This window comes from Cokeromyces recurvatus (assembly GCF_025118155.1).
Source record: "Cokeromyces recurvatus strain NRRL 2243 chromosome Unknown BX663scaffold_9, whole genome shotgun sequence".
NCBI lineage: Eukaryota > Fungi > Mucoromycota > Mucoromycetes > Mucorales > Mucoraceae > Cokeromyces > Cokeromyces recurvatus.
The window spans coordinates 173,322-194,849 of NW_026251395.1; the positions used below are offsets into that span (position 1 = coordinate 173,322).

The 21,528-nt window shown below is 30.9% G+C and overlaps 5 protein-coding genes across 5 annotated transcripts; 3 read left to right on the top strand and 2 right to left on the bottom strand.

Moving 5' to 3' along the window:
• Position 1: 1 nt before the first annotated feature.
• Positions 2-2,681, bottom strand: BX663DRAFT_560217 (subunit 17 of mediator complex-domain-containing protein). Its single transcript, XM_051531886.1, has 6 exons — positions 2,561-2,681; positions 2,262-2,495; positions 1,816-2,189; positions 1,434-1,732; positions 440-1,368; positions 2-372 (listed from the first exon to the last, which is right to left on the bottom strand). Exons 1-6 carry the CDS (start codon positions 2,662-2,664, stop codon positions 9-11), a joined length of 2,304 nt encoding a protein of 767 aa, XP_051383843.1. The 5' UTR covers positions 2,665-2,681; the 3' UTR covers positions 2-8.
• A 1,264-nt stretch (positions 2,682-3,945) lies between these two features.
• On the top strand, positions 3,946-4,847 carry BX663DRAFT_505481 (uncharacterized protein). The gene is made up of 2 exons (XM_051527072.1): positions 3,946-4,325; positions 4,367-4,847. The coding sequence occupies exons 1-2, from the start codon at positions 4,020-4,022 to the stop codon at positions 4,715-4,717; spliced, it is 657 nt and encodes a 218-aa protein (XP_051383844.1). The 5' UTR covers positions 3,946-4,019; the 3' UTR covers positions 4,718-4,847.
• Positions 4,848-8,867: 4,020 nt separating this feature from the next.
• Positions 8,868-9,386, bottom strand: BX663DRAFT_347136 (uncharacterized protein). The gene is made up of 2 exons (XM_051522163.1): positions 9,032-9,386; positions 8,868-8,979 (listed from the first exon to the last, which is right to left on the bottom strand). Exons 1-2 carry the CDS (start codon positions 9,296-9,298, stop codon positions 8,968-8,970), a joined length of 279 nt encoding a protein of 92 aa, XP_051383845.1. The 5' UTR covers positions 9,299-9,386; the 3' UTR covers positions 8,868-8,967.
• Positions 9,387-14,648: 5,262 nt separating this feature from the next.
• BX663DRAFT_535907 (uncharacterized protein) lies at positions 14,649-15,527 on the top strand (the record flags this gene model as incomplete). The annotated part of the gene is given in 4 exon segments (XM_051530609.1): positions 14,649-14,697; positions 14,744-14,957; positions 14,977-15,149; positions 15,231-15,527. The coding sequence occupies 4 exon segments, from the start codon at positions 14,649-14,651 to the stop codon at positions 15,233-15,235; spliced, it is 441 nt and encodes a 146-aa protein (XP_051383846.1). The 3' UTR covers positions 15,236-15,527.
• Positions 15,528-17,591: 2,064 nt separating this feature from the next.
• On the top strand, positions 17,592-20,768 carry BX663DRAFT_530550 (Brix domain-containing protein; the record flags this gene model as incomplete). The annotated part of the gene is made up of 5 exons (XM_051530324.1): positions 17,592-19,273; positions 19,721-19,853; positions 19,931-20,167; positions 20,232-20,475; positions 20,545-20,768. 5 exons carry the CDS (start codon positions 17,592-17,594, stop codon positions 20,766-20,768), a joined length of 2,520 nt encoding a protein of 839 aa, XP_051383847.1.
• Positions 20,769-21,528: the final 760 nt, after the last annotated feature.

Consider the following 21,528-nt stretch of genomic DNA (forward strand, 5'->3'; position numbering starts at 1 on the left):
ACGAAGACTTAATTTATTATTATCTTTTGAATAAGCATCGTTAATCTTTCTTTGAAATTCATGACAGTATTATTTAATTCAAGACTATAAATCTTGTCATTTAAATAAAATTCAAGCTGATCTGCTGAATTAAATTGAACACTAATATTGCCCTTTCCTAATACAGATCCACGAATAGCTTCATCCACTTGATCCAACTGCCATTTTTGGTACATTGTATTTGCAACATCACACACTACTTTTAAACAAATCACTTTGATTTCACGCTTTAAGAATGTCTCAAATTCGGATATGTTTTGAAGTACAATTGTTGTTTGTGGAAGATAAGTAGATATCGTTCCAGATGGATTCAAATGAAAATGTAAAGAAGGACTATTATCATTACAAAAAAAAAAATTAGATATATGTTTAACATTCTATCATACATTCCTTGACTTACCCTCTGCATAAACTTATACTTAAATTCATTGATATTTCACTGTATCCTGGATATACTTTATTATCATAATCGGACTTTGAGTGGGTCGTATGATTTGAGAATGAGTAATGAGTCGAAAGCATTAAACTACCTCTTAATGGGCTTAGAATACGTTCAACAGCTTCTCGAATTCTATCAAATTGAACCCAGAAACGTGTTAATGTCATAATCGGTAATAAAATTGGAATCTCTTGTGGCAAATGGTCACGTTGACGTAATGTCCGTGCGTTAGTAACGGAATGTACATTTCCGATAGCCTGTTGGTGTGTTGCTGTTGTTGCTGCTGCTGCTGCTACTATATGGTTGCTAGTGATTCCTATATGATTCATATTATTTGCGGTTATATTTGGATTACCGCTTACAGCAGCTGCTGCTGTTTTTGTTGTTGTTGTTGTATTTGTTGTAGTATTAGTATTAGGATTAGTCGTAGTAGCATTAGGATTAGTCGCAGTAGTTGCTGTTGTAGTATTAGTGTTAGTAGCAGTAGCAGTAGCAGCAGTAGTAGTAGTAGTAGCAGCAGCAGCAGCAGCAGTGCTATTAGCACCAGTTCCTGTACCTGTACCAAGCGCTGTAGATTCATCATTCACATTTGTATTTGACATTTTAAGTGATAATTCATTTTGAATTAATTGTTGATGAATTTTATGATTTGAAGATAAAAGTCGTGCCCTTTGTTTCCATAAATTATAACGTTGATGTTGTAAAAGTAAAAGTCGAAAAGAAAGATCGATTGTTTTACTGATCATTTCTGGTTCTTGACTGTTTGCTGTCTTATCTTTCGTTGTAATTACTCTAGCAATAGATAGATCTACTTGTCCATCAATGTTAATAACGATTTCATCATCAGGAAAACGCACATTTCCATTTAAAGCTTGTGCTTCTGCTAATATCTACATATATAAAGAAAAGAAAAATAAGCATATTGTATGTGTTGCGTATGATGTACATCACTTACAATTGAAAATAACTCTGTATCAAATACACTAGAATAAGCTTCTGATAATTGCTTTTGTATATGACTATGCTGCTTCTTATTATTTAAATCAGCAACAACTTCATCCGTTTTGCCAACTCCCAAAATACCCTCTGAAAACTTGTTTTGTTGACCAAACTGTCCCATATGACTTTGACTTACACGCACTATTACTTTACGTGAAGTAGCTCCATGAGGAAATGATAGCTGAACATCCGTATTTGAAATTTCTTCTGATCGTTTTAATTCAGCTAAAGAAACCTCATTAAAATTAGATCCAGCTAAATTCAAAAAAAAAAAGAAAAGGAAGTAGAAGGTCAATATTATATAATTCAATATTGTCTCTAAATTTTGTTCTATTTACCATCATTAAATCCATATTGAACCAAAAATATCGAACCAGCTACGTTGCCATGATTTGCTATTAAAGGCCAATTATTTCTTCTTAAATCTAATGCTTCATCCCAAAAAACTTGCTCCTTTTCAACCAATAACTTTAAAGATTCAGCACTTTGTTTTAAAAATTCAGATGCCTGCTTTTGCTTTTTTCGTTTAAGACCCAAGTTAAGCTGAGTATTTTCAAGTTGTCGTTTCGTAGTCTGTTTAGGTTTTGTGACATACGTAGCTGATAATGAGCCTTGTGGTAAGACTAAATCTTTTGTAGTTGTATTGTGGTGGTTAGTGGAAGCGAGGATGTTGATAACATCAAGAGCAACATCAATTTCACTTTTAGCATGACTAAAATAGGTAGATGTATTAAAATAAAAGGAAATGAAATTGTTATATATATATATATATTTATATCATTACAATAGTTTGTTAATGACTGATTCACGAAGTTTGACAATGTCAAGACCAGGTGGAGGCTGTAAAGAAGTTGTGGTCAGCGCGTTTTCATCAGTTGTATTATCAACTTGCTCCAATTGTCGTTTCTTTTTATCAATCGATTCCAATAATGATTTTTCAGTAATATCTTTCCATTCACCTCTTTCAAACCAGACGCGATCTACAGTTTGCATTAGTTTTTCAGGTAATGGAACATCGCTAAGATATAAATATAAAGGCATTTTAGTATAGTGACATGCAGCATTAAAATAGAAATGATTTACCTTTTTAATATTTCTTGTCCTGTATTTGTAATATCTACAACATTATTTTCGATAAAAGGCTCTAAAGAGAGTTTAATCTTTTTTTTTATAGGTTGATCACTCATTGAAACACTACAACAATAAGTATGAAAAGAAATAAGTTCAAAATCTGAGTCACACACTTGCATACATTTGTAGGAAAAAAAAAATTGTATAATCGTAACAGCGATGCACAGGTTAAGACCCCGAATAACTTCTATAACGAGCTGCTGTTGCAGTCCATGATAAATACCAACCACCTAGACTAAAGACAATAAGAATGAAAAAAAAAAAAAAAAAGGCTTTTTAAAGAGCTGATTTCTTATAGAAACTTTATGTTATTATTAGGACGTACAAATGAAAAAAGAAAAGAATCCGCTGATAGATGAAAAGAATAAAAGCAAATAACCAAGTGCTTTATCAAAGAACTTCAACTACACATGAATACAAAACAAGGATTATCGGTTCAAGAGATTCACCTACATAGATGTGTATGTATATATTTGAAGAAGATGCATATAACATGAGACGGCTCTTTTTTACCTAAAACGTTTATTAAATAAATCAACTTTCTTAAAGATTTTCTTTTTTGACCTATTTTATCTTCATTACTTCTTTGATGCTATACAAGCCATTATAACATTAAAGTAAGATTTTTATTGTTTTTTTTTCATATCCTTCTTTATATGGACATATTTTTATTTTATTTTTTTCGGAAATGCACATACCGATAAATAAGAGAAAAGGGGTAAAAAAAAAAAAAAGTATATAATTATATACACATATGCATGCGTTATAAAATATGAATTGACATTGATTCTTTGACTCAATAGACTCGTTTTCCTTTTTCTACTATTTATTTTATTTTTATAATGGATAATAAAGTATTAACTACAATAGACAATGATGAAATGATTATTAAACATTTAGATACCGAGAATGGAAACACAAAACTACAAAACCCAATTATTATGCATCCAGAACAAGTATATTTTGGCTTAAACGAGATAAGTAAAATATCAATTATTTGCTATCATCATAATAAAGATCAAGAGCAAATAAAGACGGATAAGAAGGAAAAGGCCTTTATTGTGAGGCTTTGCTGCACTTGGAAAAGAGGCATTTGTAACATATTAACTATTGTTTGTATTTTGTCAGTTATTACCTTTTTAATCATCTATCCTTTCATCATTACATTTCATAAATAAATAAAAAAAAAATTCTTTCGGTCTCTAGTCTTCCGTTATGTGAGATTTTGTATTACAAAACTAAATAATCACTAGTAACACATGAAAATCTAATATCTTTTACTTCTCCCTTTTTTTTTTGAGACTATTTAAAAAAGTCATTTTTTTCTTTTTTTTTTTTTTTTTTTTTCCTTTGCTTTACTTTACTTGCTTACTCTTCAAAGAAACACACACACACACACACACACATAAAAATGGACTACGATTCAGATTCTAGTGATTTTCATTTCCCAATGGATACTGGATTACCCAAGTTATCATCACCTTTATCACAAAAAGTGCCTGAAGCATATGATTGGGCTATGCACGATTTTATGCAAACAAAACCAACAGAGACATTAATTAGTTTTAAGCAATATATGCCTGTCATTGATAATGATGAACATGATGACTACTATCTAACATTAGAAGAAAAGGACTTTTTAACTCAAATTTCAACAAGATTCCTTCAAATGGAGCGTAAAGAGTTACATGACGTTTTGAAAGGAGGATTTATGCTAGTGCAAAATGATATTCAAACTAATACTCAACATCATGAAAGCAAGAGCAGCCATTAAGTTGGTTTGATGAAGCTGTTGAAAGTGGAAATTATCAAATTAAAAATTTAGATACAATAGAAGTGCCAAAGCGTAAACAGAACTTTAGCTCATTTGAAGATAATAGTGTACAATTACCCAAGAGTAGTAATTCCGAGCCATTATTTACAACAATTGTATCACCTAATGATAAGCCATTACCACCACTGCCTCCACTTAAAAAGAAGCTTAATCATAAAATTAAATCAAAATTCGTCAAACCTTTTGTCAAATCTACATCGGAAAAGCCAAAGAAAATATTTCATTCAACAAAAAAGTTTATTCGAAAAATATTTTTGTTCAGCAACAATGTTTAAAGAAAAAAAGAAAAAAAAATCAATCAATTCAACAGCAAATATTCGCATTTCTTCTTTGTACATATTCTTCCTTTCTATTCTTACTATTGTACCTCCTTCCACCCCCTTATTTTAATATACAAAAAAAAAAAAAAAAAAAAAAAAGAAATTCCCATTCTATCAATTTTTTTTTTTTTTTTTTTTTTTGTATCATATCTTATACATAATAGCAGCATAATGTTCATATAAAATAAACTTTCCTTTATTTCTACTTAAAACTCATAATAAACAAAGAGGCTTTTAAAGTGCTTATGTTTAACAAAAGGGAGAAATAAGCTTTTCTGTTAAACACACGCAATTACAATGCATTTATACACAAAAAAAAAAAAAAAAAAAAAAAACTGTACAGTATAACCATGTGTGTATGTCGGCTTTCACTCCCAACTTATTATGTAGGTTGCAGACTGTAATAATGTTTTGTTTAATTAAGATAAACTACCTCTATATTATACTTATTTTTTGATGGGTAATAGTGGTGTTCTTAGTGTTGATGCTTTATACATACAAGATTTGAATCGCTTATTGTTTAACTTTACATAAACAGACAGCATGTTATTTTGGAGTCTTAATTGGGAAAGAGGATGTATATCACAGTCGTGTTGTGACCACCTGAATTCTTTATTGATTTGAACTTGTATTTACACAAAGCTAGTTTATAATCAAGACAATGAAATTGATTTAGTTTCTATTGTTCCTAGTAAACTTATTAGAAATAAGCTTCTTACTGAGTTCTTGTTTCTTATCATAGGGAGAAAAATAAATAAATAAATCATTCCTCTTATCAGTCTTCATTGTTCCAGTTATTATTTTTAGCATATCCTGTTCAAATACTACGAATCGTTTATCGCTCCTTATTTATACTATCATTATTTTGGGTGTAATAAAACTGTCAATGCCCTGAATGATATACTATATATCTTTATACTCTTATTATTTGAAGTCTCCTCCCTCCATTCACTTTCGTTAAATTATTTTATTGCCTTTTTTTTTCAACTCTGGGAACACTACCATTAAGAATGATCATATTGCATTAACTTTGGTTTATCTGATTATTGATCAAGTGACTTTAATCAATGACTTTTATAAAGCTACATAAACAATTTACATTCTTTCACTAGATTACTCGCTTATTACTGTATATAAATCAAGTAGATTATGTACTTCAAACTTGTATAAAAGGTCTGTTTGCAATTTTATGCAACGTGTTTCTCCCAAAGTACTTGAACAAAGTTGCTTTTATAGCTACCAAGTCTCATAAGCCTTCTTAAGTCAGATTCTTTCCCTTATCCCCCCGCCCACCCTTTTCTTAAAAAAAATATTAAGGGAGCATACTGGGCAATATGTTTATGAAGATCCGAAAGCAAAACTGATTCAATCTCAAAAAAATAAAATTAGCATTATAATTTGATGTTTTTTTTCCCTCTCTCCTAATTACATTCAATGTAAGTAATATATTATTTGTTCTTTCTTGCACTAAATATTTTGCTTTTTGTATGTGTTGTTTCCTGTTGAAACAATTCCATCTCTTTTATCTGTCTACAATTTTTATCCACTTTTGTCTTATTTTAGTTCTGAATAAAGAGAAATAAAACTAAGTTAACCTCTCTAATTGACTGTGTTTTGTTAATGACTCTTTTTTTTTGTAACTAAAAAGCTCTTCATAAATATACAATGCACATGCTCATAAACAAAAGAAGACCTATATTCAAATTGATTGGATAAAATTTTTTTTACTCCTTAAATGGATTTACTCCTTAAAAAAGAAGAAAAAAAGATATAAAAAGGGGGTCAAAAAATTGTAAAATTTCCTTTTTTTTCTTTTCTTTTTTTCTTTTCTTTATGATCATCAACCGGCTATTCCACGGCCGTGAAATGGCTGGGCCTGATCAGCCTGGAGTGTCTCTTCAGTTGCTTGTACGCCCTCGGGAGGTGTGAGGGGGTATACTTCTGTCGTTCAGATGCGTCCATTTCAGAAATAACAAACACAAATGAAAAAAAAAAATATGATAGCAGCATATTTTATGATTAGTTATGCTTCTGAAGCTTAAATTGAGTTTAAAAAAAAGAAAAGATGTGGTGAAATCTAATAGAACCAGTCACGTAGAAGACAGTCATTCACTTAAACAGTAACAACTATAATTAATAAAAAAGATACAAAATACCTAACATTTATACATTTAATTGTGAATGATTATATTTGATTACAAGGAAATACATTAATTGAATCATCGTGTTATAAGCTTATTTGTAGCTTCTTTTTAATCCTATATAGTCTAGTATTTTAAAAAATAATGAGCTTATTAGTATAAATATATCTCAAATACACAGATTCACTTTATGCTTTATTAGAATAGCTAAAGAAAAGAAAAAAGACGTTTATCTTTATACAACTAAACTTAGTTAGTGCACTATTCAATTTTATAAACTTATAGCTTCATTGTGCAATATAAGAGGATGATAAAGCTATTATATAGATCAAGATAAAGTATGATAATTTTACTCCATGGTTTAAGTAGTCCTCTTTGACTGCTTTTTGGTTATATATGCTTAATAGAATTCTAGTGTTATTTTTTTGGATGTGTGTGGTATTTATAATAAAGCTACCCAAGCAAAATATTAGAATAATAAATAATGCTCTAAGAGTTGATAATGATATATTGTATGGAGGCCTTCAAGAAGCGTAATAAAACGATTATTGCATCTAATGGCTAGAAAGTATATCATGACTAAAGATAATAATGGCACTATTATATATTTATTAGTTATTCTTTCTTATACTAAGGGACTCGTTTACATATATTTATTTATATGTGTATATTGTTTCCTGTTGAACTAATCCTATCTTCTCCTTTGCCTGTTTGCAATTTATATAAACTTTTGTTTTATTTTGTTTTGTTTTAAAAAGTGTCCTAATAATTCCTAAATAAAGTGTATATCTAAATAACTGTGGCTGATCCTTCTTTATCTCTTCTACTTAACCATATTTCTTGCAAACGTAGAAAGACACTTTTTTTACACTCTGACAATACGCAGTATGCTTTTTTGAACTTGATTACCATGTCAAAATCCTTCCTGAAACATCCGCACACACACACCTTCTCTTGGTACTAATTTGACCATATTGTTATGCAGTCATTAAATTTGTATTTGAAGATACTGTTTTCTGCTCTTTTTCCCTTTTTGACTATCAAAAGGGTTTTTTTTTCTTTTTTCTTTCTTTTTTTTTTATCTGATTAATAAAAGGAAATTAGAAAAAAAAGATGAAATTACTATTTTATAAAGATTTCTTACCTGTAAAATTTTTAAGCCATAAGCCCACCGGAGTGAGCTGAGGTGAGCATATTCGAGGTGGCGCTTTGTTGTTGGAAGACATTTGGACGGCCATTGCCACTCCAAATGGATTTGGCAATGGTTAAACATATTTTTGGAGGCCATGACATCCCAATTCCAATATATATTACATTGTTTGCAGATTCATTACTTGATGGATTTCGCGTTCTCCGTGCTTGACATTTTTCACGCTTGATTGAAAGCAGCTATTGCAGGTCTATGAAAGAAGTTAATACTATTTATATAATATAATATATGCACGTATGTGATTTACTTTTAATGTGTTATACTCGTCTATATCCAGAAGTATCAGCTCATCAAGATTTTCACGCAGCTTTAACTGTCTATATACCTTTTTTTTTTTTCGGCCGTACCATGCCTTAGACCTTTAAGCTTTACATGGGATTTGTTTTTTTTTTCAGGCCATTGCCAAATACAATTAAAGGCATTTTGCTACGGTCACTTTCTTCAAATTTCTCTTTGTAATTTCTTTTTTTTAAAAAAAAAAGGGGGGGGTATAAAAAAGATAAATGCTTCAAGAAGTAGAACAAAAAAAAGATTATGGATTGTACCTTAATCTATTCTTCCCTATGTTTGAATGAAGGGAGTCAGAGTGGTTGCTTTCATATTTATCTGCTGTTTTTCTTCTACTTTTGTTATATTTTTTTTTTGAGCCATTGAGTAAAATATTGACAGCATTTTTGATTGCCCGCTGAGACCTAAAGTGGCTGCACCATCGCAGTCTTGCAGTCTAGAGACTGTAGAAAGCGGATAATGTATCGAAGTGCTGTAGCATATATATTATGTATGCTTTGTAACGTTCGAGAAATACGGTTTTTTTTTAAAGAACATATTGGTTGTACATAAATAGTATGGCCTGTTCAGTCTGGTAACTTCACTAGAATACATTAGTTTGCAGAATAGAATTACAATACTACAACTTACAAATGGGTGCAGATCACTTCTCGTGAAATTGAGGTCTGTGTGAACTGCAAGATCAAAAGGTTCTTCCATTTGTAAAGCATGAGATCTGATTAGATTTCTCATCACTCTTACACTTGATGCACAGCTGGCTAATTTATTAAGCAATAACTGACAGGCATCGATGAAAGGCTTGTGATAAAGTTTAGTGAGGTCGGTTAAAATACCAACAGTTTCACTACGATTGCTTGTCCAAGAATAAAATAATAAAAAAAAAAATTGAATAAACATAATAAATAAAAATCGATTTGAAGTTCAACAAACGTAACTTGTCATGGTTGTAAGATTTGTAACTTAATTCAATAAGATGAAATAGTCATAATAGAACATATTGTGCACTTGTATAATAATTCTGTCTATAGACATATTTAGTATATTTACCATTATATAGAAAAAATACTTAATAAAAGTCTTACATTTAAAAATAAATCTCCTTCTGCTGAATATTAAACTGAAGAAAATCAAGAATAATGCAAATACGCGTAAACAATTGATTTCACTCAGAGTACACATATTAGTTATAAAAATAAATATATACAAAAGACATGAATCCATATCTATATCTATAATTATAACTCTTAGTAATCATTCTAAAATTATGTTATCAAATACAATTTGTTATATTTTTCATCTTCTTATTACTCATCATCCTTATTCACGAAATATATAAATACTCTTACATTATTAACCCTTATTTTGTATAATTGAAAACATACTAGAACATAGTTGAACTTTAATTGAACTCAACTCTTAATAAACTTATTGACAAACCTCAACGTACTTCTTCTATCTGTATTCTTTTAATTCTCTCTTGACCCTTTTATTTATATTTTATTATATTCTTACCTGTCAACCACAGCACAAGCAAAAAGCTGAAAAAAGCCAGGCGAAAAGCTGAAATGACAAGAAAGCCAGGTGTTTTAAATGTAAAAGAATAGGTAAGAGAAAATAGAAACGTCAAGTCTGTGAAAACTCGGTATAATTTATTGAAGGAAAAAAAAATACAAAATTTGTACCAGAAGAAAATAACATGGAAAAATGATAAGGGCTATTTATATGTTTTGCAAGGTGAGTGATATTAATAGAAGTATGATTTAGATAGGTGAATACTACTATAACAAAGCCTTTAAGCACAAATTTTGTCTCCAAATAATTCTGCTTGTAGTATGATATATTTTTATTCTTTATTCTCCCTGAGCTGACGCTGTTACTAAAAATATACCTAATCATTATCTCTGGGGTAAGCAACACGTTAATATTAATTCACAGTGAATATTCCAGCTATAACAATAATATCAATTATTTATGAGCCACTATTATTATTATTATCATCCTCTAAGATGTTATTACATAACAATATTCAACATTATAGATGTATATATAATATGTATGACTTATGTGAGTGATTATGTAACAACATATAACAGTCATAGCCCTATTGAATTCTTATTATTACATAATACAATGAATATTATTATTATTTTTTTAATACTCGAATATTCTAACAATGACCGTTATTAAAACTAAATATTGTATAATACACATCATGCTGTAAAGTACAATATACAGGTCTTATTTGAATAACATCTTTATTATGTAATAAATGATGGTTTATGTCTATTAACTTAGTTATAAAAGATGACTACAATTATAACACCAGGCATAGATAATGTTCTGGTGGATCGACTAAGCCGTTTATCCCCTCCTATGGAAAAAATTGGGGAGAATATGATCCTTGATAAGTCCAATAAAATAAAATGGATAGATATTTAAAAAAATTAGAAAAATCAAAAAGCAAAACGAGAAATTTAAAATAAATTATACAGAGTATAAGAATGGAGATTGCATGACACCACCAGAGAATGAAAGAAGAGCTATTTTAACAAAAGCTCACGTATTCGAACATTTTGATGCCGAAAGTATAGTAAAGGCTATTCATAACGATGGCTTACATTGGCCGCATTTATTAGAAGATGCTGTCAATTTAGTAAAATCTTGTAAAACTTGCCAAAAACATAATATTGTAAAGTGCGGTTTCCATGAATTACGTCCCATATATAGTTAATATATTGGGCGACCATTGGTCTTTTGATTTGGCTGAATTATCATATTATACTGTATATAATATCCTATAAATAATATAAACCTTATTGAATTCAAGTCGTCTTTGATTCAATAAAATAAAATATAAAAAATATCAGGAACATATACTCAGATTGAATAATAAATATTTTATTTAAAACTTAATCAAAAATCAAAATTGCATTTTTTTTTGTAACTTAAAATATGCCCATAACTTTCATTTTAACGATATATAGCCTTGATCCATAGATTCTTTGTCTTGTATGACCAAGGTTTGGTATTAAATATTTATCGTAGAATTCACAAATTTGCCTGTTTGATCATTGTCACAACTTCTAAAGGTTTTTCAGCTCTCTACATTTCTTACCCAACTACCAATGTTAAAAGGATTCATATATCTTCTATCATTTTTATCAACTTTGGCCACTAAGTCAGTACCCTTAATATCCTTCCTTATTATTAAAGTAGTTATTTTTAATGTTGGATAGCTTATTTGATGTATCAGCTATAACAAGTCTGCCATCAGTTTCATACTATTTTTTGCGCTATCAATCCTTCTTTGTGTCCTCATCATTAAAAATTTGCTATTTATTTTATATTGTTGTTGTTGTTTTTTAATTTGTTACATTTAACAACATCTTCTTCATTTGTCAATTCTTTACATAATATTTCTTCTATTTCAAGTCTTTGTGTATAACCAAACTAATTTCCTTACTGTTACATATTATAATTTACAAGTATTCTGTAACCGTAACAAGTATGACAGTGGTTCTAAATAAATAACGTGTAACTTTTTATAGCAATTGTACTACACAATACGTATTAACTTTAGAGCCCATCCTCCTTTCTTTTTCATTTTTTTTTATTTTATATGAGAAAAAAAAATTATTGAAGAGGAAGTCCTTTATAGTGTAGAGGTGGATTAGATTCTGTTCTTGTTTGCTTCTACTACAGCCGTGTTACTCCCAGAAATTCTCTCAATGCTGCGGGCTTTCCTCTCTTGCATGGTAGGAAATTACCCCGCGATTTAACAACATCTTTTTATCGACCTCCATTGAAGGCCTGGTGTTGAACATTGGATCCTGGAAGGTAGCATGTTATCATTAAAGCTCAGAACTAACCCCGATTTTATTATTTAATCACTCCCATCTACAGCTAACAAAGTTCATCTCTCCATGATCGCCGCTAGGCCAACAGAAAGGCGCTACCCTTTCCGATCAAGTTATTATATTTACCACAATTTTTTTGTTTATAAACCCAAACTTTTAGGTGTAGTTGCCGAGTTGTGGTATTCAAAAAAAAATAAAAATAAAAAAACATTTCCCTTTTATGCATGCATTTGCTATAATCTCATATCATCAAACAATTTTTTTTTATAAGAATTCAACGACCATCGAAATAAATAGGTATAGTCAGAGTCACTTACTCTTCCTTTATTAAATTTTAGACTTAAAGTACATGGACAAATAGTATAAAGGAATGCGGCTTCAACTTATTTATGTATTATACTTCTTCATGTTTTATAAACTTAAGGAAGTTGGTACACTCTACTGACAATACTAAGTAGGATTATTCTGTCGTAACTAATATTTTTCTAATGCCTCCCTGATCTTAGATATTCTTATATGAATACCTAACTGTTAAAATCATAGATAAAACTGTGATATTACTTGTAAAATATCAAATAAAAAATATTATAAAATGAAAATAATAAAAAGATAAAAAAAAAAGTCAATGAAACGGAACAATAGTTCTAAAGTCAATCATTTTTATTTATGAATTTAAATTGATGAGTATTTATAAGAATTGTTAAAGAAGTCTAAGATAAGATTCGAATCAAAAAAGTGTTAGTTACGACCGAATAAGGTATGTTGTTGATAATAAAGTGTTAGAAGTTTTAATATTATTTGATAAAGTGGATCAAGAGAATTTTTCAGGGGAATCTAGATAGAATTCCTTGATCCACTTGTTTAATCAAGGAACATGACATTCTAAGTCAGTTCATGATATTTATAACTAGCATTTATCCTATCTTTCTCTTTTCATTGAATAAACTACTTCACTGATAAAGGATAGTCTGATATTTGATATCTTGCAGCAGGATTTAGCCGTTAAAGCGTTATACAAATCATTTATAATTCTATAGGAGGCAACTAATAATAATAATAAAAAGGAGAGTGAGAGAGGGAAGATCTATCCGAAGTGTAACAAAGACAAATAGGTTCAATTATGCTCTTCCATGGAAAGCATTGCGCCTATTAGACCGTTTGTTTATGTGAAAAAAAATTTTTTTTTCTTCTCCTATTTTTATTTCACACCCTTATTTTTGTTTTTTCCTTTTTTTTTCTTCTTCTTTTTTGTTAAAGTGAAGTTTTGAGGATAATGGTCACGTTAAATAAACAATCTTTAGTGAAGTTTAAAGACATAGGTCACTTTAAATAAAAACAATCTTTAGTGAAGTTCTAATGATGATGGTCACTTTAAATAAACATTCATTAATATCGTTGTGAGGATAATAGTCATTTCTATTGTCCAATATCGAGAGTATGTTTCATTTGTAGTTTTCGCGTCTCTCGTTAAATAAGACTGTGAAAGGAAGCACATAATGATCAACCTCCACGGTTGGTTGCTTCTGGAAACAGTAGCCTTTTTTATTATATAATGAAGCTACTGGCTAATTGGATCATTACCCCTTTTTTATTATTATTATTTATTAAAAATGAAAAAAAACACACATATTATCAATAAATAAATATCTATTTTTAAAACTTTTGTATAATAATGAATCTAATTATTGATGACTTGTAGAAGAAGAGTAGTCTAATGATGTTTAGAAAAGAGTCAAAATGAGCTTTGTAGATGTCTATGTACTTTATTTATTGTCCTTTTTATTTGGTTAATGAGTTTACAGAAAGGTATGACTATGAAGCATATTTGCTTTCTATAAACTATTTCAAAACCTCTTACTCTTAAAGGAGAAAAGAAGGCTAGTTACAGTAATATGGTAATAAAAACACTTACTTTGTTGTTTCTATTTGCATATGATATTTCACAATTGATGTTCGTGACTTGAGCTATCTACTTTGATAGTCTTCGGCAGTATGGATACTGTACTGTACAGAATAACTCCACCTTAAAGAAAAAGGAGGGAAGGGGCTATTTTCATTATGATCATACTTCACGGATATATTTTCTTATAAGTTAGTCAAACCATTTAATCAGAATGACAAGAATTTTATTTTTCTATCTTTAATAACAGTTGTTACTTCCTTTTCTAAAATGTAACCACTATTTTCGGAATAGTATCGAACTGATAGTAGAATTACATGCATAAAATGCGGTATGATAAAGTGTATATGTATATATAAAGAAGCTTATATTTTAAATAAAGGATGGTAACGAAAATTTAGCTACTATGATTATATAGAACAACTAGCTCAAAACGCTTTACTTTTTTTTTCGTTTTGATGCTGATATTGGCCTCATAGGTTTAACCGTAATGGGCCAAAATCTAGTGCTAAATATGAGCGATCATGATTTTACAGTTTGTGTATATAACAGAGCTGCTTTCCAAAATAGATTCTTTTTTTTTAGGTACCCAAATCATAAGTGCACATTACATTGAAAAGCTTTACTTAAAATTAAAACGCCCAAGAAAGATAATGTTATTGATAGAAGCAGGCACAGTTGTTAACTCCTATATTGAGTTACTTCTGCCTTATCTAGATCAAGATGATGATAATTCTTATTTTCTAGATTCTATTCGTCGTGATAAGGATGTTAGATATGAATGTTATTGTATTTGTTGGTTCTAGTGTTTTGGTTAGTGAAAAAGTTCTCTCATTGATGCCTGGTGACGGTCATTCAAAAATATGGTCTATCATTCAACCTATCTTTCAAGCTATTGCCGCTAAAGCTTCTGATGTCTCTCCATGTTGTGATGGGATCATTAATAAATCAAGAAGTGGGCATTATGTCAAGATGGTTCACAACAGTATTGGTAAAAATTAATTCAAAGAAAAGAAGGAATGGTATATTTTTTATAATAAGTTAATTGTAATATATATACAAATGTTTATAGAATAAGGTGATATCCAATTAATCTGTGAAATTTATCTACATATTATAAAAGACTTTAAGAAAATTACAGCTACTTTTGAAGATTGGAACAGAGATGAATTAAACTCTTTCTGTATTGAAATTATACGAGGTATTCTTCGATGGTGAACATCTTGTGGAAAAGATTTTTAATACACAACGTTATCATCGATTTACTCCAGTCCTGATCTTCCTCGACATCAAATCAGCTTATGACACTGTTTACCGATCCTATATATGGCGAAAATTTTCAACCTTTTGCACCAACACTGTTGCTTGGTATTTTATAGAATTTATTTGATGATGTACAGATTGAAGTTCTACCCGACAATACGGTATCCTCTCGATTCTCTCCGGTTACAAGTGTGTTACTAGGCTCCATACTATCCGCATTTTTGTATTCTATCTACATTAATGATCTACCTGAACTCCTAAGACCACAGCCTGCAATCTCTGTTACTTTCTCTGATGCCGCCCAATCTGCTACAAAGATCATATCTCTCCTCTACGCAGATAATGTCGTCCTGATCGCCCCAGCAACTGAAATGCACTCACTCCCGCGAAGCTGTGAGGACCATAGCTATCATGTGGGCTACCGTTGGACTCCGTCCAAATGCGTCGTTGTTGCGCCTCCCAATGATGATCACCAATATTACCTATATAATACATCTCTACCTCGTGAACCCTCTTTTCCATACTTTGGCATTCCTATAAAAGCTGGTGGTTCTATTGATACCTGTTGCTCTTATTAAACAAAACACTGCTAAAGCACGATCTTCAATGAACCAGGTAGCCGTCCTCGGTGTCGACTCAAAAGATTTCAGCCATCTCCTTTTAGTTCGTTTTCTATGTCCAGATGATCAGATCACAACTGGAATACGGCCTTGCCATCGCTGCCCTCAATGGTTCTCACTTTAAGTATCTAGAAGCCTGCCAAAATGAATGTCTTCGTCGCATATTTAGCGTCTCCCTGCGATCCTCTATTAAAGTGATGCTTCACATGATCCACCAACCGTCGATGATGAACCGATCCATAATACTCCAAACAAAATAACTAGTACGATCCATGAACTTACCTGATGATACTCTGCTCTCCAAATTAATACCCCACTTGGAGACGTCTGCAAGTCCCTCACAATGGTACAGGCTGACCAAGAACTCTTTATGGAGAGAATGCACCCGCAGTTTGGATGACCTTACTAAAATCAAGTTTAAACGGGCTACAGCTCGACTTTCTACAACAATACCATGACAAACTTTGTACTGTCCCGAAATATTAAACTGTTTACCACCTGTCGTCCAACGGTGGCACTAGACCCTCTCCTTTGGTTGCTCGATGTCCAAAACTCAACGCAGTCAGGTTATATGTTGGCGTCTTGGATGGCTACTTGGTGGTATACCTTGTCCCTGTATATACCACCCTTTTGAACATTTTACTCGTCGCCATGCCATCCTTTGTCTCCACATGCATCATCGGCTGTTATTACGGGTGTCGATCGAAGATTCTCTCTCTTTCTTGCTGAATCTTTTGCCTACTAAAAAAATCATCAACAGCACACCTTGCTGCTCCTTGGACGGTTCGATGGCCAAGGTTTTGTACAATACTACACATGATGGATCATATCTTCCACGGAAAACTCCCTCCTGATCCTCCTACTGATACTGGTGAATTGGTTGCTCAACTAACAGTGTTAATACTCCTGTACAATTGCTGAATTTTTCTTTTTCTTTTCTTTTCTTTTATTTTTTTTTTTTTTTTACTATCAACTTTTATACTTTTTTTTCATTTTCCCTCTTGTCTCTTAAGAGGTTTTTTCTTTCTTATATACACTACTAGAACTGGCTAGAGCAATATCGTAGATGAAAAATGCACTGTGCCCATCTGGTCATTTAAAAAAAAAAAAAAAAAAAAAATCAAATAAATTGATATTTTAATTGTAACAAGGTTGTTTTGATTGGTAAATATATCTGACTTTGTATTTTTAATTTGAAATAAATATAATAACAGGAAGGGAGTTTAAGGGGAGGGGGCGAAGACTGAGGACTAGGGGAAGAAAATTGCCGAGATTAATCTTTTCTTCTTGAAATTTTACTTTTTTGTCTTTCTTACGCCATACCTCCTCCATCACTCTCCCTCTTTTTTTTTTGTTAGATTTAATTCTCTACAACCATGTTTAGACAGTCAAGATTATTACGGCCTTTATTGAAAAAGTCGATTAGTAACATGACTTGCATTCATTCTAGATCAGCAATCGCATTACAATCCTCTAAACAAATGGTGAATATACGACTTTTTACAACTGCGACTGAACCTACGATAGATTGGAACACGTTCTCTCAAAGGATGGATGATTTATGGGCAGAAGCTGATTATATTGCTATTTGTAATAACATTGTACGAGATAAATCTCTCAGCAGCACACAAACCATCGAGCGACTTCAGTGTGTTCTTCGTCACCTTGATAGCTTAAAAAAAACTAACCCCAAGTATGGAGAGATCTTTCAACGAGCGTGTAACATGCTGATGTATGTCTATATTAATCAATGTCATGATCTCTCATCAGCCAAACTTGTTTTTGAGGGAATGGTCAACGCAAAGGGAGTTCAATTAACAGAAGTCTCCTTAACAACGCTTATCACGGGTATTGTTCGATTAGGGACACGTGCAGATCTCTATTCCTTCCTGAATTCACTTCGAAAACGTAATTTGCTCTTAGAGACAGAGTTCGTTTATATACGTATCATGTCCGCTTTACGACATTTTAAGGACGTAAGAGGCTGTAGTTTTTATTTTGCAGAAATGTTGGAAAAGGGACTTGAATCTATCCAAGCTTACCGCTTTATGATGACACTCTATCGAAAGGACCAACAACCAGAGATGATTATTAAATTATATAAGCAAATGCGAAAGAAGGGTCTGTTAACAAAGCCAGATGCAAGTATCTACGGTCTTGTCATAGATGCACTTAATCAAAGGCCGAATAAGACAAAAGACCAACAACAAAAACTATTTGATGAATTACGGAATTATTGGATAGCAACAATGTCAGAATCAACAGCACCAACAGGTGAAAATGAAACCAATCCACGTATGATTATCTATTTGTTAATGGATTGGGACCCATTAACGGCTCTTCAAGACATGAAGCAATTCACTCAACCTGTTACTCAAGATTTTAATGAAGGATTATCCGCTTATGTAAAACAAAATCAATTTGATAAAGCACTTCATCTTCTCAAGAATATGAATAAAGAGAAAGTGAAGATGGACGCCTACAGCTATTCTATATTACTAGATGCCCTTGCTAAGGATGTCAATACTCCAACTGATTCTGTTTTCCAATTATACGATGAAATGATAGAGAATGGTATTAAGCCTGATACTATTGTTTTTACATCCCTTTTAACAGCATGTAATCGAGCTCGTGATTTTCCCAAGGCCCTATCTGTATTAGAAGAAATGGAAAAAGTAGATGTAAAGCCAAATATTTATACCTATAATTCTGTATTTAATGTCATGGCTTCACATGCTCATATCACTTGGAATAGTGCCAAAAAAGTATGGGAAGAAATGTTAGCCATTGGAATCAAGCCTGATACCCGAACTTTTAACATCTATCTATCTATCTTGGCTAACCTCATGAAGCAATCCCCATCACAATCACAACATCAACAAAAGCTTATATTAGATGTATATCGACAGATGAAATATAACACTAAAAGTGAGCCTGATTATTTAAGTTATACAATTGTGATGAATGCACTTGCAAATGCAGGTCTCTTGAGAGCAGCGATGCAAGTCTATAATGATACAAAGCTAGAAAGAGTAGCTTTACCTGTATCAGCCTATAATACATTAATGAGTGCATTACAAAAGGGGGGTCAAGTATCTGAGGCTATGTATGTTTGGCATGATATGAAGATTCGAGGCGTTTTACCCGACAATGTGTCGTATGAAATTGCATTAGAAGGATGTGAACAATTAGGATTGACAGAAACCATTCAAAAGATACGAGAGCAAAGAAGGTCAGATTTTGAACGATTAGATGCACTAGAAAAGATGAGAGAGGCTAGGCGATCAGCAAATAAACAAAAGTAACCTATTAATTAGTTATTATAGAATTTTTTTTTTTATTTTTTTGTATATTGAATAAAAATAAAATAAAATAAAATATTCCCCCTCTTGGATCATAATGCAACAGACTTATTATACTCTGTTATTGAATTATTTCGGAGTTAAGCCACTATGACTGTTATTTCTTCCTAATTTTTTGTAGTAAAATCAATTTTGACTCCTTTGAACTATTTTTTTTTCTTGTTTTAGGGTCAAATTTCGATTGATTTAATAAAACAAACATGTTGCGTACAGTGTAAGTATATAGATTAATAAGTAATCAAGTCAAAGAAAAAGAATTATGTTTATTAATTATGCATTTATTTCTTCTTTTTTTTTCTATATAAATAAACAAATAGTAAAGCCAAAAATGCCCGTACCAAACGTTTCTTGAAGAATCGTGAAGCCAAAGTCAATGAAAATCCCAAGACATCTTTATTTGTACGTGGATCAACAACTAGTCAAGTAGTCAATGATGCTTTAAAAGATTTGGTAAGAGAATAAATTGAGATACCTCATTTTCAAAAAAAAAAAAAAACTTCGATTCTAACTTTTTTTTTATTTCATAGTATGCTTTAAAACGTCCTAATGCCATTCATTTCACTAAAAAGAACGAACTTAAACCTTTCGAAGATGAAGAAAAACTTGAATTCTTTTCTCAAAAGAACGATTCAGCTCATCTTATCGTTGGTTCTCATTCTAAAAAAAGACCCCACAATGTTACATTCATTCGTATGTTTAATCATCAATTATTGGATATGTATGAATTTGGACTTGAGAATGCTAAATCATTAAGTTCCATCCCTGTAATGTCTTTATATATTAGAAAAAATCTATCAGTCATATTCATTTTATATATCTTTTTGATAGGGAGCTAAATGTTCATTAGGTTTAAAACCATTGATGGTCTTTAATGGCGAACGTTTCGATTCTGAAGAAAAATATAAATATATCAAAAACTTTTTCTTAGATTTTTTTAATGGTGAAGAGACAAGTGCAATTAACTTAGCAGGACTTGAACATGTTATTAGTTTAACAGCTGTACCTGATAGTGAACGTATTCTTTTACGTACTTATTCAATTCAAATGAAAAAGAGTGGACTCAAGACTCCACGTGTTGAATTAGAAGAAATGGGACCTCATTATGATTTGGTTATTCGACGTACTACTTTACCTAAAGCAGATGTGTGGAATGCAGCTTGTAAGAAAGCCAAGACAGCAAAGGCAAAGAAGGTTAAGAATATTGAAGTGGATGAGATGGGTGATAAATATGGTCGTATTCATCTTGGTAAACAAGACTTTAATAAGATTCAAACAAGAAAGATGAAGGGTTTAAAGAAAAGAGGTGCAGATGAAGAAGAAGAAGAAGAGGTAGCAAAAAGACAAAAAGTGGATGACGAAGAATAAAGTATCATTTTGTAAATAATTTTAGAAGAAAATAAATAATGTGTTAAAAAGAGAGAAAGTTTACTTGTATCATTTAGAGTAAAAAAGGGGAATTACTTGATACAAGCAGTAAACTATTCATTAAAGACAATAACTTTAATTAAGCATATAATATCTTATAATGCATTTATTCACATACTATTTTAACCAATTAACGTTGACTTTTTCTTTAAAGGGGATTATAATGAAACATGAAAAAAAAACCAGTAACAATACAATGCTATGTATTATTTCTATTATTTTAATAAGAGAAGGAAGAAGTAGTTAATAGTACTGTTATTTCATTACCTCATTATTAAAATCCCGCAAAATAGAAACTCCGATTTTTAATTCATCACGCTCATTTTTTGTCGGAATATATAAAGTTGATCGATTACTTAATCAACATATTTGTACAGTGTTTCGGGGAGAGGGGATGTTTAAGACATGACATACAATAAATTATTTCTGGTTCCTAAAAGAAACTATTGAATATTTTGTAAAAACTCAAAAAAAAAGAAGAAGAAAATTTAGTTTAGTTATTTATTACTTTATAATAAAAGTAGCTACTTGTTAGCTTATTAACCAAAGTAAAGATATTCAATGAAAAAAAAAAAAAGGTAAACGAGAAAAACATCTATACACTCATATAAAAATATATATATAAAAAAAAATGAAAAAAATGAAACAGTTACAAGATAAATGGAGCTTAAAATATACAAATACATGTCTATAGGTTTGC

Excerpts from the sequence above, each read along its gene's own strand:
- BX663DRAFT_560217 (XM_051531886.1), bottom strand. The coding sequence starts at position 2,664 with ATGAGTGATCAACCTATAAAAAAAAAGATTAAACTCTCTTTAGAGCCT. Across the intron at positions 1,369-1,433 it reads ATACAGAGTTATTTTCAATT|ATATTAGCAGAAGCACAAGC; the intron begins GTAAGTGATGTA and ends TTATATATGTAG. Across the intron at positions 373-439 it reads AGTATAAGTTTATGCAGAGG|TCCTTCTTTACATTTTCATT; the intron begins GTAAGTCAAGGA and ends TAATGATAATAG.
- BX663DRAFT_505481 (XM_051527072.1), top strand. The coding sequence starts at position 4,020 with ATGGACTACGATTCAGATTCTAGTGATTTTCATTTCCCAATGGATACT. Across the intron at positions 4,326-4,366 it reads TGAAAGGAGGATTTATGCTA|CAAGAGCAGCCATTAAGTTG; the intron begins GTGCAAAATGAT and ends ACATCATGAAAG.
- BX663DRAFT_347136 (XM_051522163.1), bottom strand. The coding sequence starts at position 9,298 with ATGTTTATTCAATTTTTTTTTTTATTATTTTATTCTTGGACAAGCAAT.